This window comes from Hyaena hyaena, unplaced genomic scaffold (assembly GCF_003009895.1).
Source record: "Hyaena hyaena isolate Hyena2069 unplaced genomic scaffold, ASM300989v1 scaffold_506, whole genome shotgun sequence".
NCBI lineage: Eukaryota > Metazoa > Chordata > Mammalia > Carnivora > Hyaenidae > Hyaena > Hyaena hyaena.
The window spans coordinates 722,162-736,715 of NW_024081138.1; the positions used below are offsets into that span (position 1 = coordinate 722,162).

At 46.6% G+C, this 14,554-nt stretch overlaps 1 protein-coding gene across 6 annotated transcripts in view; it reads right to left on the bottom strand.

Moving 5' to 3' along the window:
- The window catches only part of AMOTL1 (angiomotin like 1), a 133,784-nt gene that overhangs the window by 60,173 nt on the left and 59,057 nt on the right, over positions 1-14,554 (bottom strand). For all 6 annotated transcript variants that reach the window (XM_039254989.1, XM_039254984.1, XM_039254990.1 and 3 more), the window contains 2 exons: positions 11,355-11,504; positions 6,156-7,086 (listed from right to left, as the gene is read on the bottom strand). In XM_039254989.1, coding sequence (XP_039110920.1) covers positions 6,156-7,027 — 872 coding nt within the window. In that variant the 5' untranslated portion in view covers positions 7,028-7,086; positions 11,355-11,504. The remainder of the gene's footprint in view (positions 1-6,155; positions 7,087-11,354; positions 11,505-14,554) is intronic.

Consider the following 14,554-nt stretch of genomic DNA (forward strand, 5'->3'; position numbering starts at 1 on the left):
GGAAATGGCAAGTCCCTGCCCTGCTGGGAAGAGGGTGATGGAGATGACTGGCCCCTGGGGAGAAGGTAGCAAGCTTCTCTGTGCAAGAAGTCCACAGCACCTCTTGCTTCATCATCTTGTAAGGTGTTTTTATCAGCCTCAGACAGAGGGCTGGGTCAAACACCACCATTTCATGCCATTCTCAAGTATCCACCTACATACTAAAAATCAAATTAATACATTCACAGATGAATAAAATATTAATAAACAGTCACCACTCCTTTCTCTGCTCCTGGGAAGCTAGTAAATCAAACCCCCATGCTGACCAGGTGAATCAGACACGATACAGGACAAAAAAGGCAACGGGCAGGTGGAAAGAGAGTGCTCTCTTCATAGACAGGAGTAATGGGCAGTTAGTCTTTTTCCAAACTGATACTGCCTGAACCATACAAGTTAGTCATTAAAATAGTACTTCTCTTCTGTAACTGAAGCATTCCGCTAAAAACAGGCTAAGGCAAACAAGCACCACTGCCTTGGTCCCCACCTCCAAATGTAAGTAAGCCAGAAGCCAGCTATGGCTCACAGCTACAGCTGTGGACAAGCCTAAGTTTGCTCCTAGGCCTTCTAACATATCTGGAGACAAAGGGGGCATCTGGAGGCCTTTGCTCCTAGAGGCTGGAATATGTCATCAGTATTCTGGTCCTCCTGAAAAAAACCAAGGTGGGCAGGGCACAGGCTGGACAGCAGGTGTGATATATAAATTTGATTAGAAATTCACCAGAGGAGTGCTACCAAATAAACACCGTATTTTTGCCTCTACCGCAACATACAACTGGGTGGCCGAGGGTTCACATTCTGGGAGCTGCAGTGCATGGGAGACAAACCCAGGTTTGCACACTGGCTCCTGCACTTCAAGCTGGTGCCTGTGACTACGTTACCTCTAAGCCTGAGTGTTTCCCATGCACATCATGGATCCCCGGACTGTATGACATGGAGAGTGACAGCGCCCACCCCTCAGAACTGCAGGAGAGAGAGAACTGCAGAAATGAGGTAACCTACACAGCATGGCCTGCATACAGAATTCTAGAAACTGGAAAATCAGGGCAAGCATTAGAGAAAACAGGTTTTAGTTTGCTCTGAATCCATCATAATATATAGATTATATGAATAAAAATTACAGCTCATTTTCAAGATCAAATCAATCTAACTAGTAAAATAACCCCCCATTAACCTGGCTTATAATTGCAAATTAAAAGAATTAATGCTATCTGCCTATTAAATTAGCAGAGTTTTTGTAACTGTAGTGACTAATGTTAGCCAAAGGGCAGTGACACAGGCACTATCATATTTTTACAAAGTCATCTAGTATCACAAGTCATTAAAGGTTTACTACAATGCACCCAATAATTTCATCTCTAAATAATGATTCCTAAAGAAATAAACCAAAAGTTCAGAGACCCCCTCCAGAGAACAAAACCCCAGACTTGTGCTCGGGTGAGAACAGACATGGTAACCATCCACTGAGCTGAGACAAGGAGGGACCCTAGGCTCCAAAGACTCTTTCTTTTTTTTTAATTTTTTAATGTTTTATTTATTTTTGAGAGAGAGAGAGAGCGTGAGCAGGGGAGGGTCAGAAAGAGAGGGAGATACAGAACCCAAAACAGGCTCCAGGCTCTGAGCTAGCTGTCAGCACAGAGCCCCACATGGGCTCGAACTCATGAACCATGAGGTCAGATGCTCAACCGACTGAGCCACCCAGGTGCCCCTCCAAAGACTCTTTAAATAGACATTCAATTGGTCCTTCTGTTTTTATTTCCACCTTCACATCTATTTTCAGAAATACTATCAATTCTTTTTTTTAAGTTTTATTTATTTTGAGAGCGAGAGCACAGCATGCACATGCGAGAGAGAGAGAGAGAGAGAGAGAGAGAGAGCGAGCAGGGGAGGGGCAGTGGGAGAAGGAGAGAGAGAATCCCAAGCAGGCTACATGCTGTCATCCCAGAGCCTGACTGGGGACTCAATCCTTCAATGGTTAGATCATGACCTCAGGCAAAAATCAAGAGTTGGTCACTCAAACGACTGAGCCACCCAAACGCCCTGAAATATGACCAATTCTTAAATGTTTGGAGTCTTCTTCAGAACAGCCAGGCTGCCTCTCAGCCCCTTCCACTGTGCGTTCAGGAAGCCACCCTCCCAGACCCAGAGTTAGGGTCAGGGTAAAGGCCAAGGTCAGGGCTAGAGCCAGTGTGAGGGGTAGGGTAAGTGCCCAGGACCCTGCAGCCCAGAAACCCCTAGAGAAGGCCAGGGCTAGTTTCAGGGTCAGGATCAGGGTTAGCGTCAGAGGTTAGGGGTTAGGGGCCAGGGCATGGAAAATTTGTGATGCGTGATGATGTTCATTACATTACTTAAAGAAAAAATGATGTCAATGATATACTCTATAAAACATCATGCAGCAATAAAAAGGATGGTTATGGAAACAATTATATGTTGCAAAAAGAATGTGATACAATACTACCTAAAAAAAGCTATGATACTAAACCAAATATAATCTATGGTTATAATGTGAAAAAATGAATGTGTATAGGAAAAATATTAACAGTGATTGTATTAAGAAAGTAGGATATTTTGAGTAATTTTTTGGCATCTTTGGTTTCCACTTTTGGAAATATGGACAGATTTCTTTGGAAAGCAAACATGCACTTGACTAATGTACTCCAAGAGCTCTGACAGAGGTCAGCTCACCCACCGGCACCCACTCACACATTCACTTCCATCCACAGTACATGTTCTGTTTCCACAAAGTGACTCAGAATGAACACCCAAATGCTTGCCTTTTTTTTTAAACCACAATTCTACATAGAACAACTGTCCAATTCTTACCTTATGCTCCTTTATATCCATCCATTTCCACTTCTGGGTTGAAGGGTAAGGAGGATGGAGCAGGAACAAAACCAGAGCCTTCATCCGTGGCCAGCTCTTGTTCCCTGAAGGTCCCCCCACCCACTTCAGCAGGGCCTCGGTCTGCCCATCTCCGCCAGCCTCACTCACGATAAAAGCCAAGGTGGAACAAGTCAAGGAGGCTTTCACTGATGATAGACTCTCCGTGAGGTTTCCCGCCAGAGGAGACTAATGTGCTTTACAATAAACTACCGCACATCTTTGTCTTTAGCAGATCAGGGCAGGTGAACTTATAAGCTATGGTGAGTCAGTATTATGAAGGCAAGAAGTCCAAGTTCATTCTCCTCTTATCACAAGTTCTACACTCTTGTCTCACTTGTCTTTTGGGCCTTTCACATCTCTAGACAAAAAAAATCAGTGAAGTCTGAACAATGTAAAGGGTTGGACAAAACCACAGAATGAATCTTCACCACATACTAAACCCATTTTTTGCATCACAAGGCAAGGAGGTGAACTCCATGATCTCAGGCAGTGGCCTTTCCTTCGCGTCCAGGAGTCTATGATGTATTGACCCATCAGGCTTCTGAAACCACTGCCATAAATGACAAACAGATAACCCTTTAGGCACAAGAGAATGTATTCATGAAATTAAAAGGAGCCCTGCTCATATCTTGGGTCAAGGAAAACCTGACCATGAAACGCTGCTGAGTTTCGGATCCAACCCTTGAAGTTCAGACCACGTTGGATGTGTCTGAACCAGGGCTGGTATGGATACAACTTTGTTTACTCTGTCAGCCCAGGGCTGCGCTGCTGGAGACATGCTGGCTAGCCATGGCCGGGCTCACAAAGGGGCCTTGTAGCTCTGGGGCCAAGCCTCAATGGCCTGTCTGTTACATCCCCTGGGCCATTTTGATGTGCCATGTCAATCCAGCTGCCAAGACTGGCAATTGGCTCAAATCCCTCATACATTTCTTCTTCTTTCTGACATCATAACTTTGAGACAAATGACACCTTCCACGAACAACTGGGTGGCTCTACTGTTGGCACTTTCCTCCTCCCTTTCCCATATCTCCCCACTTCATATCACACGAACTGCCAAATGACGAACTGCCAAATGACAAAAAGCAAAATGACCCCCTTTACGCACTGCTGTAAAGCCAAAGAGAAGAAGTAGACTTCATGTGAGGATATCCCCACCTTCTACCAAGCTCTAGAGGCTGAGTTAAATGTTTAGGAAAAATTGCGAAATATCACACACCAAACTCCGATATAATCCTGTGGTAAAGATCACAGACTACTTTCCACAAGTCTCTGGAATTAATGTGGCACCCATACCAAAGATATGAAGACCTTGTTTCCCCCTTCTTCAAACTTGACGGTTTTAAAGTTTAAATATCTCCTGTGGCTTAAGGATCTATAAAAGGGAGTATAAAAGAGTACATAGAAAAGAGACAAGAGCCCCGTGGGCCCCATCTTGGATTCCTCAGTGAGGTCAGGCTGTGCCCCCTTGAGGAAGAATGAGTTCTGTAGCCTAAAAGGTGGTATACTGCTCCCAAGTTGGCATTCCAGGCCCAACGCGTGGAAATGTGTCAGCAGCTGGGAAGAAAAGGGTAGGTTGGCCACCTCTCTCCCTGTCAGGGCCCAGTCACACCCTTTTCAGAAGATGTACAGCCAAGGTATGCCCTGCACACAGTGGCTGGGGTCGCACAGGGAAAACTCACCTTATCTGATTTAGAAACAGATAAATAAGGGCCCTTGTGAGGATGAAGACATAGTCAAGAACAGGCAGTGGCAGCTTGCCTGCTCTTCTCACACTCCACACTCTCCCCAAGAAGCTCGGCAGCATCGAAATGCCGGGATCTCCCAAATTTGTATCTTCAGACCCAATTTCTCCCTTGAGAGCTTGATTTCCAATTACCCTGTGATTCCTCAACTTCCATACCTGATCAGTCATTAAACCCCATCAATTCTACTCCCACACCCCTCACAGTATATAATGTTCCCCTACACCTCTGGCCTCAAAACTTAGGCAGTCCTCCTCAATTCCTTGCTGGACTACTGAAATTGTTCCTGACGGTCATCATGGCCCCCGGTCCTGTTCCTCTGCTTCATCACCCTTCACCACCCCTTAGGTCAGCCTAATAAACATCACCAGAGTCTGACTTGAAAACACTGGCTTTCTCAATTGCTTATGGCTAAATTCCAAACTCCAGAGTAGGGCTCCTAAAGCCCTCCACCGGTTGGTCTCCATTCCCTGTTCTAAAATGCTTCTGCCGCTGCTGACCAAACCCTGACCCACTAGCGGCACCGCAGCTCATTCTAGATGAACCAGCAGCATGCCCCCTGCACGGTGTGCCCCCTGCACGGTGTGCCCCCTGCACGGTGCACCCCCTATACGGTACACCCTGCTACCTCATCTCTTCGCTTGCTTTCCCCACAGCTCCTGTTCGTCCTTCAAGACCCTACTTGGAGGTCACCTCTTCTGTGGGGCTCTTCCCTACTCCCTCCAGTTGTGAGTCATACTCTGGTTCTGAGCCCACAGCAAGCTGCATGGCATGATGGGCTCAGGTGCTGGCTCCCCCGGGGCAGTGCCCTAAGGTCCTGGAGGGCAGGGAGGCTTTTTCTATCTCTGAACTTGGTACAAGGCTGCACTGAGTACACACTCAGCAAGTGCTGCTGGATCTGCCGGGTCATTGGAAAGGGATCAGAATTAGCACAACGGAGGGGAGAGATTCCGACAGTCGGGGCAGTGGGCCTAGATGTGTGGGCCATGGAAATGTAGGAATCTCTCTAGGTTTTAGTTTCTCATCTGTTCAGTATAGGAGGGGAGACTATATGATTAATATGGCCTCTTTAACTCCTCAGTTCTAGTGTTCACACTACACTTTCCTTTCCAATCGACAATGAAGAAAGGCTCTATAAAACCCCATGGTAATAACATGCTCCAGGAGTTTGGACGCTCTCCATGAAGCCAGCCAGGAAAATTGCTGCCTTGCCTGGCCACTCGGCACAGCTCCCAGGGCAGCCAACAACGGAGGCTCCTCCCCTAAACTCAGAAATCCCCAGTTGCCTTTTGTTACATTTGGAGAAAATCCCCAATTGCTCTTTGTTCTGTTTGACTCTATGTATTTTGGCCAAGAAGTGGCTTATTAAATACTACGCGCAAGAAAAAAAAATGGCAAAAACCTAACATGACTTGAAAATAACAAACACTAAAAACACGATGGGCTGAATTCTGACATGCCAGGCTAAAAACTCTGGGCTTGATGGATAATCACCTTGTAACCCCATACTCCGGGGGCGGCTGGTACCTCAGCACGGCCACCTCTGTTCTCGCGGGCTGAGGAGCAGGGTATGGCTTGACCATCTCATGGAGCATCCCTGGGTGCTGGTCACTGTAGAAAAGTCCATGCTCCTGGGTCTTGCTCACCGGGGACATCATCTGCTTGGTCTTATAGGGGTACTCGGGTGGAGGACCCCGGGGGTCCAGTGCTTTGCCTGCGGGCTGGGCGGAGGAGGGGCCCCCACCTGCCTTGAACCCTTTTCCGCTCCCTGAGCCAGGGAGGTGCTGCTTAGCTCCCGTCCTCTCCAGGGATAGCTGCATGATTCTCTCACTGAGCGAGCGGACGTGGCCCTGCTTAAGCTCTTTGAGCGCCTCGTCCTTATGTGCCTGTCCACTGTTGGCGCGGTTCACCGTGGGTCTCCCCTCAGTCCGGGCCTTCTGACTGGTGCCCCCAGCCATGTAGTACCCATGGCCGACAGCCCCCTGCTGCTGTTGCTGCTGCTGCTGCTGCTGCTGCCCTCTGAAGAACTGGGACTGGGCCTTGGCCTCCTCGTAAGTGGGCAGCTCCTCATTGTTCTGCTGAGGCTGCGTGGACCGCACCTGTTTCTCCATCACCGCGTTGTCCACCTGGTGTTCTTGACCCTGCGGTTCCTGGCGTGCTGACTGGTAGACCATTTGTGGGTCTTCTTGGGTGAGGTTTTCCGTGGAAGAAAAGTTGTTTGTAGGGTGGGCTGGTCCTGCACTCCCTGTGGCCTGGTGCTGAATGGCCAGCAAGTTCATGTTCTCGGTCGGGGTACCATACCGCAGTTGTTCCTGGATCAGCCGCTGCAATACTGTTCCAGCTGCCGCATCCTCGGAACCTCTCATTTCCACCTCTGAGATCCTCAGGAAGTTTGGGGAGTGGAAGTTACACAGAGGATCCTCAACTGAAAGACAAATGTGGGGAAAAAAGAATCAGAATGTTCCACAGGAATACAGGCCTGTTTATGCATGGTGAATAATGAACATTTGAGCTACAGAGCCCTTAAAGACAAAATTTCAAACACACCACCACCTCGATTTTCCCTGCAGTTTCTCACGAAGAGTTTCTCCAATTTAAAGCGTCTCTACTACTCTCCATTGCCTGGCCTCCTGCTTCTTCCTGGACCTTGCTCTGTCCTTACCCCCTTTCCTTCCTTTAAACTCCCACTGGCCCCTTCCCTTCTTCATAAAAGCATGCCAAATCTTTCCCATCTTAAAAGATAAATGCAAGCAAAAAAACAAGATCAAACAAAAAGGAATCCCCTTTTCTTGGCCCTAGCCATGGACCCCTAATTGCTGCCACTATCTCTCCTCCCCTCCTCTTCTGATTGTCCTCAGCAAGCGATCTGCACTTGCTGTCTCCACTTCCCTGATGCTCCATTCAACGCCCTCCCTACTGCTCTGATTAGCAACCAAGCCCAATGAGAATTTACCACCTCCCGTATTATGCAGCTCACCTCTCTGAAGCATTCCGCAAGTTGATCATCTGCTTCTTGAAATGCTCTCCTAATTCAGCATCCAGGTCTCCCGCCCCCAATACCCACCCTGGTTCCAGCTCCCGCCTCTCTGCACACTTCTCTGACTCCCTTTTTTCCACCTGCTCCTTAAATCTGGTGTTTCCCACAGTTCTGCCCTGAATGCCCTCGGCTGTCACTCAACAGAATTTCCTGGGTCATCACACCTGCTACTCGTCTTCAACCGCTGACTCAGGACCCACATCTACAACCACCAGCAGATGGTCTGTTAGTTCTTCAAATTCAACATGTCTTCCTCACCCCCACCAAACCCCATATCCCTGCCTCATCTTCTCCTTGCCAAGCCAGAAACCTGGGAGTTTTCCAAAATTCATTCCTTCTCCCCTACCCCCAACATCCAGCATCAGCCTTTCAATTCTAACTCTTAAACACCTCTCCCAACCTTCTTCATTCCCACCCCAATCTCCAGTTTATTATTAATAACCACAATATAACCCCAAGAACCATTGTAAAAGTGTATATGATGTATCATGTATTGTGCTAAATTCTCTCCATGTTATTTTGTTTATTCCACATGTAATCGTATGAGGGACATACAATTTCCCATCTCCTGCAGATGAGGAGGGAGGTTCAGAGAAGGCAAATGACAGAGGTCACAGGCATAGCAAAACCCAGAACCAGGACCTTACTCATTCTACAACAAAATCTGTGTTCATTCCACAACACTGCAAAGCCCTTGGTGTCTCATACCCAGACAATTCCATCAGCCTCCTTATCTATTTCTCTGACACTTGCCTCATTCCCACCTCCAAACCCATCCCTTTAGACCTCAACCTATCTTCCACATTACCCTGAAAGACTGTTTAAATAGGAAAACCTATTTATATCACTCCCCTGCACAAGATTCCTCAATAGTTAATTACAAGATGAAACTGACATTCAACCCTAGGATGTAGCAGGTACTGCCTTACCTATCGGGCAACAGTGCAGGCCACCAGCACCACCTCCCCTCACTGGCAACTCCTTGGCGTTTAAGCTCCAGCAACACCGAAGCCATATAGTTCCTAGACATGCCAGTTCTCTCCTGTCTCTAGGCCTTTGCTCACATTCTTCCCTCTCCCTAGAAAGGTGCATCTCACCATGTCTTCTTGGGAAATTCCTAGACATGCCGCAAGTGATAGCTTCACAGCTGCCTCTGAGTCAAACGTGTCCTTCTGCAGCCCAGCAGAAGTCCCTCTCCTAAGTACCCCCTCCATTTGTCTATATCACCATTAGAGCAATTGTCACAGTAGATGGCAATGACTTATTTACACAAGACTCGCAGCTTCCTCAAGGCAAGGATCATGCCACCTCTTCTGGGTCTCCCTGGTGCACAAACCAGTGTCTGCATATAATGGGGGAGCAAACACTGAACCAGTCCAAGAATACCTACATGAGCGCCAGGAAATATAAAATGTATCCATTTCGCAACAATACTAATAAGTAGTGTATTGAGGAAATTACATAGCATGAGGATAGTAAAAATTCTAGTTCTTACTACCAGCATGACCTTGAGCAAATTGCTTACTCTCTCTGAGCTTAATCTCATCTGCAAATTGGTAGAACAGAACTAGACAATCTCCAAACAGCCTCAATTCTACAATTCCAAGCAAGGATGGCTCTGTGCTTCTATATGTACAGAGAACATATCATCTTCCCCACCCCACCCCCAACATCTTTCTTCCCCAAGGTTGCCTTTTTGTTTTGTGTTTTTTTCTAAGTGGCTTCTTTATCATATATGAGTCATCCAGACAGAAATGTCAGATGAACTTTTGGCCCTCTGTCTCCTTTTCTCCCCACATTTGATCAACTGCCAAGCTGGTTTTCCTCAGTCCACAGTGACATGAGAAAAAAATAAGGGTGGTGGAATATGCTTACAAAATATATAGATTTATGTATACTTGCATATATACACATGCATATACACAGACATAGTCATTGGTTTGTGCCTTTTTTGGCATGACATATTAAGGGTTATATCACTTTTTTTGGTATTAAAATATGAGAAAAGGTGATATTAGATGACATTTTTAGTGTCTCTGCAATAGCAAAAGACTGCAACCCTAACTTGTATGCCCTCAGCCACTTTCTGGGTTTGGGCTCCTCTTACCAGTTGCCTAGATGTCCTGAATAGCCTCCTAACATCACTTGCCTCTGGCCTCCTCCTTCCATCCACACTGCATTTATTATCTGTCTTCTTCTACTAGAATTCAAGAACTGGAAAGCAACATTCTATCTGTTAATATTCACTTGCTGTAGCTCCAGGGCCTAGAACACAACCCCGACTCACTGACGACATTCGGAAAATACTGGCCCAGCAAATTCAAGAACTTTATGGACTGGTTCCTGAAGCTCAGCTCTGATCATGTCACTCTGCCTCCCCCCACCCACCCCAAACCACACCACTGAGACCTCAGGCAAGCGATCTGGCTTCTCTGAATCTCTCTCTGTAAAATGGGCAGGCTTCGTATCTGCTTCACGAGACTACACGTGCAGGAAACGCAAACTTACTCCCTGCCTTCAGAGAATGTCTATTGTAACTGAGACCTAAACCCAAAGCCCAACAATAAAAAATTTTAAACACTAAAAACAGATTACTCAAAGTCCACATAAGATGAATTACCAAGTAACTGTAATAAGCGATGAACAGATCAACACGGGCTGAAATGGGCCCCACATTCCTGTGCAAATCCTACGCAACCTGTTACATCCATTCAGAAAGGTGTCGCCACAGAAGGCAAAGAGAACAGTCTTTACCCCCAGGATAACTGCTCTGAAATTTGAAAGCAAAGTCAAATAAAGATGAACGCTGTGAATAACTTGAATATAAATTTAAATAAAAATATATTTCCAAAAGAAAATTATATTTTAGGTTAATAATAAAAGGAACGGGGTCTCATCAAAACTACTGAATTCCCTTTTCAGAAGTGCATTTGCCAAGAACCATGAGATCCTTCCCTATAGTGATTTTAAAGATTCCCTCCCAGTTTTACCAATCTCAAAAGCCCTCAAAAATAGGCAGGAAGCAGGGCGCCTGGGTGGCTTAGTCGGTTAAGCGTCCGACTTTTGCTTAGGTCATGATCTCACGGTTCATGGGTTCGAGCCCCACGTCGGGCTCTGTGCTGACTGCCAGCTCGGAGCCTGGAGACTGTTTCAGAGTCTGTGACTCCCTCTCTCTCTGACCCTCCCCTGCTCACGCTGTCTCTCTCTCTCCTAAAAATAAATTAAAAAAAAAAAAAAAATAGGCAGGAAGTTTCCACAAAGGAGGTAGCTCCCTCCATACTATAGTTTTGGATTTCTTCTGAGTCTCTGAATTATTCGCAAAAAAAGAGATAAAGTGAAAAGGAGAAGGAAAAATATTCTGGGAAAGAGTACCAAAAAAACGTATTTAGGAATTGGAGAAAACTTAGGGAGTAAATGGTGTAAATCTCAAGTTCCTACATAAGAATTCTGCTGAGAGTCACATTATAACAAAATAGCCTATTGATGCCATGGCAAAAACATTTTAAAAAAAGGCACCTACCAATAAAGAGACAATCAACAATACAACTGGCTGATCTGTAAAGCGAGGATAGAGGGGAAAATATGCAAAAAGGCTAAAAACCAGAAACATATGATCATCTTGTTTTTCCAAACCAAATGCCAGTAAAAGGACTTACCAACTTTTTCCCTGATGCCACCGTTTGCCTCCACCGTCAAAGCAGATGCTTCGCGCCTCCCAGAATAGAGCTGGAAGTCTGGGAAAAAGTAGTTGGGGTCTTCTAGAATCGGGGTGGAACTACCAGGGCTGTAACAGACAGGAGAGGGTCCTGGGGAAGAAGCAAAGTGCGTGTTAGCGTCACTGAAGTCCTTCTCTCCCTCCTTCCTGTGTGACTCATAAGAGCTCACGAGGCATTTTCCCACATTCGACTCAGAGCTGTCTTTTTGATTCATAAAATTCCACAGTTACCATTCAGAAGTATCTCAAGTCTAACCACCCACCAAAGTGACCCGTGAGGTCAGAATAACAATCTTCAAGAGACACTAAGTGAAGTCATGACGCTTTCGCACAACCCAGTTCCAAGGGTGGCAGCAACAGCACCGACGAAAATCAAGCCCTCTGCAGAACTGGACAGAGTCCCAAAGTTGGGGCTGGTCAAGGTGTGGGGCAGAAGGAACAGAGGTGGGGAAGCCAGCGAAGGAAATACTAAAACAGGGAGAGCAGAATGCATTAAAGATACAGAGAGGGATTGGCCATTTTGCTAGGCCATGTGTTAGCACGAGTGTGTCCCAGGCCAGGACAGAGTGCTCAGCTCAAGGTTTCTGGGGGCCCCTGTGGCAGTGTGAGTCTGGGTCAGGGGCTCTGGCCCACCGCCAAGCACTGCCTTTCAGCTCCAGTTTATCTGCTTCACACACAAACCGGAGTGTGCTTCCTGTTCCAATTAAACGTGACACAGTATTCAATCCTACAGCACTGAGCATGAGATACCATTACAATAACACCGACAGGCACATACAACATCGTGGGAACCCTCGGGCCCCAGCCCTCTTCCCTCCCCACACTGACTTCTCTGCTTGAACACCACATTTCAGGCTCTTTTCAGCAAAAGGAGTTTGGTTACAGGGCACCTAAGTGTCTCCGTGGTTGATCATCCGACTCTTGATTTTGGCTCAGGTCATGATCTCAGTTTGTGAGCAGGAGCCCCACACTGGGCTCCGCGCTGACAGCCAGGAGCCTGCTTGGAAGTCTCTCCTTCCCTCTCTCTGTGCTCCTCCCCTGCCTGTGCATGTGCGCTCGCTCGCTCTCTCTCTCTCTCTCAAAATAACCTTAAAAAAATGTAGCTTAGTTTACTTCAGGGGAAGAATCATGCTTTTCTTTTTAAACTAAAATCCTTGCCCAAATGATAATTCCATTAGAACAAAAATGTTTTTCAGCTGTAACTTCACACTAATTTGAAAGCAATTTGAAATTTCTTGCTAGGTTGTTTTTTTATCTCCTCTTTTCTCACAAGGCCAAAGCTAGTAGTAACTAATTAATGAGGCCATAGATGGGGATTTACTCATCATCTTCCTCAGTTTCTTCAACACACAAAGAAGTGTCTGCATGTCTGCTCACATATATCTTAGGCATGTGTGGACTAGAGCGAAAAAAAAAAAAAAAGGTTTTGACGATTAGAATATTTACCTTGCAAAGTTAAAATAAATACTGTAGTAGTGACTCTTATCTTAAAGATGAATATAAACTGAATATGAATGGCATATTATATGGACATCAGTCTAACTGCAGTTACAATACCTATGACATCTGTCAGGGTTCTCTCCGTGGCCAGGGACTATCCCAGAAGAAACTTGCCTCTTTCTGGGCCTCATCTTCTACATCTATAAATCTAAAAGTCTCGGGCTAAAATTAAGAATCACAGATGACCTGGATCCCGAGGCAAATTCTGACCTGGCTTCCACTTCAGCAGGTGGAACATGTTGGTGGAAAACTGGAGAACTGCAGCGTGCAACCTTGGCTGCCATTACAGTCGCCAAGGAACTTTGAAAATCCTAATACCCAGGCTTCCTCCGACCTCTTCAGTCAGAATCTCGGGGGATAGGGCCCAGGCACCTGTACCTACGTAAACTCCCCAAACGATTCTGGTGTGCAGCCAGAGCTCTGAAGCCCTAACTGGAGGGAGAACAGTGCACACTCAAAAATCCCCCAACACAAAAACACCTTTCTGTGCCCTCACCCCACTCCCACCAAATCAGCACAAAAAAGGAGCTGAGGACCCACACGCTTCAACAAAAGAAAGAGTGGTGTTTTCTCATAGTGGATCTGGGTCAGGAACGGCCACGTGCAAGCATAAGTCACTTTGGGTGACATCGTCTAGTCATGTGACTAAAAATTTTAAGTGAGAACAGAGAGCAAGCGGCTAATGAAACCGAGGCCTAATAATGGGTAATATGTGAACGTGTATGTGCATACAAAGGAGTGTGCAGAGTGTGTGTGTGTGTGTGTAGACATATGCTTTTAATATAGAACCTATTAAGAACCTCTGTACTAAGCCATTCTCATCACCGCAATGAGACAGTGGGTACAAGCCCCACGTGAAAAGCATTATGTACCTCGGGCGCTTTCTTTTGACTGTTAAATCGCTTCTTTTAGAGAGCAGAACCAAGATGAGGCCACACTTACAAGCTGGACCTAGAACAGAGAACCCTGGCTCCTGAGCGCACCAATGAGCTGCCTGCATTGCCGGCCAACATCAACCAATCAGGACGAGGCCCTTCCCACCAATCAGGATGAAGCTCTTTTCTGGGCACCTGGCTGGCTCAGTTGGTTAAGGAAGGGACTCTTGATTTCAGCTCAGGTCATGATCTCATGGTTCATCGGATCGAACCCCGTGTGGGGCTCTACACTGTCAGTGGGATTCTCTCTCTGCGCCTACCCTGCTTGCACACTCTCTCTCAAAATAAACATACCCTGCCTGTGTGCTCTCTCTCAAAATAAATAAACTTAAAAAAAAAAAAAAGATGAAGCCCCCCCCTTCATTAGCATATTAAGCCTGAGTAGGAACCTGACCTGAACTTCCGCTCTAGAAGCAGGGCCTCCCTTCTGTACCCGCTGGCCTATCTAACTCTTCTCTGGTAGTGCTGAGTCTCCTTCAGCGCAGGCTGTAGCCCCAGTTAAAGCCTTGCCTCTGCCTTTGATTTTGGGGTCCATCCTCAAGTTTCTATCCATGCAGAGCCCCAGGAACGAACCCGACTCCAGTAACAACACTGGTACAAACTGATTCTCCACACCTTTATCCAGTGGCCCGCCGCACGAGAACAGGTTCAAGGGCTCCGGGCCACAGAGCGTACAGGTACAGAGCTGTCCGTGAAAGCCCGCCGC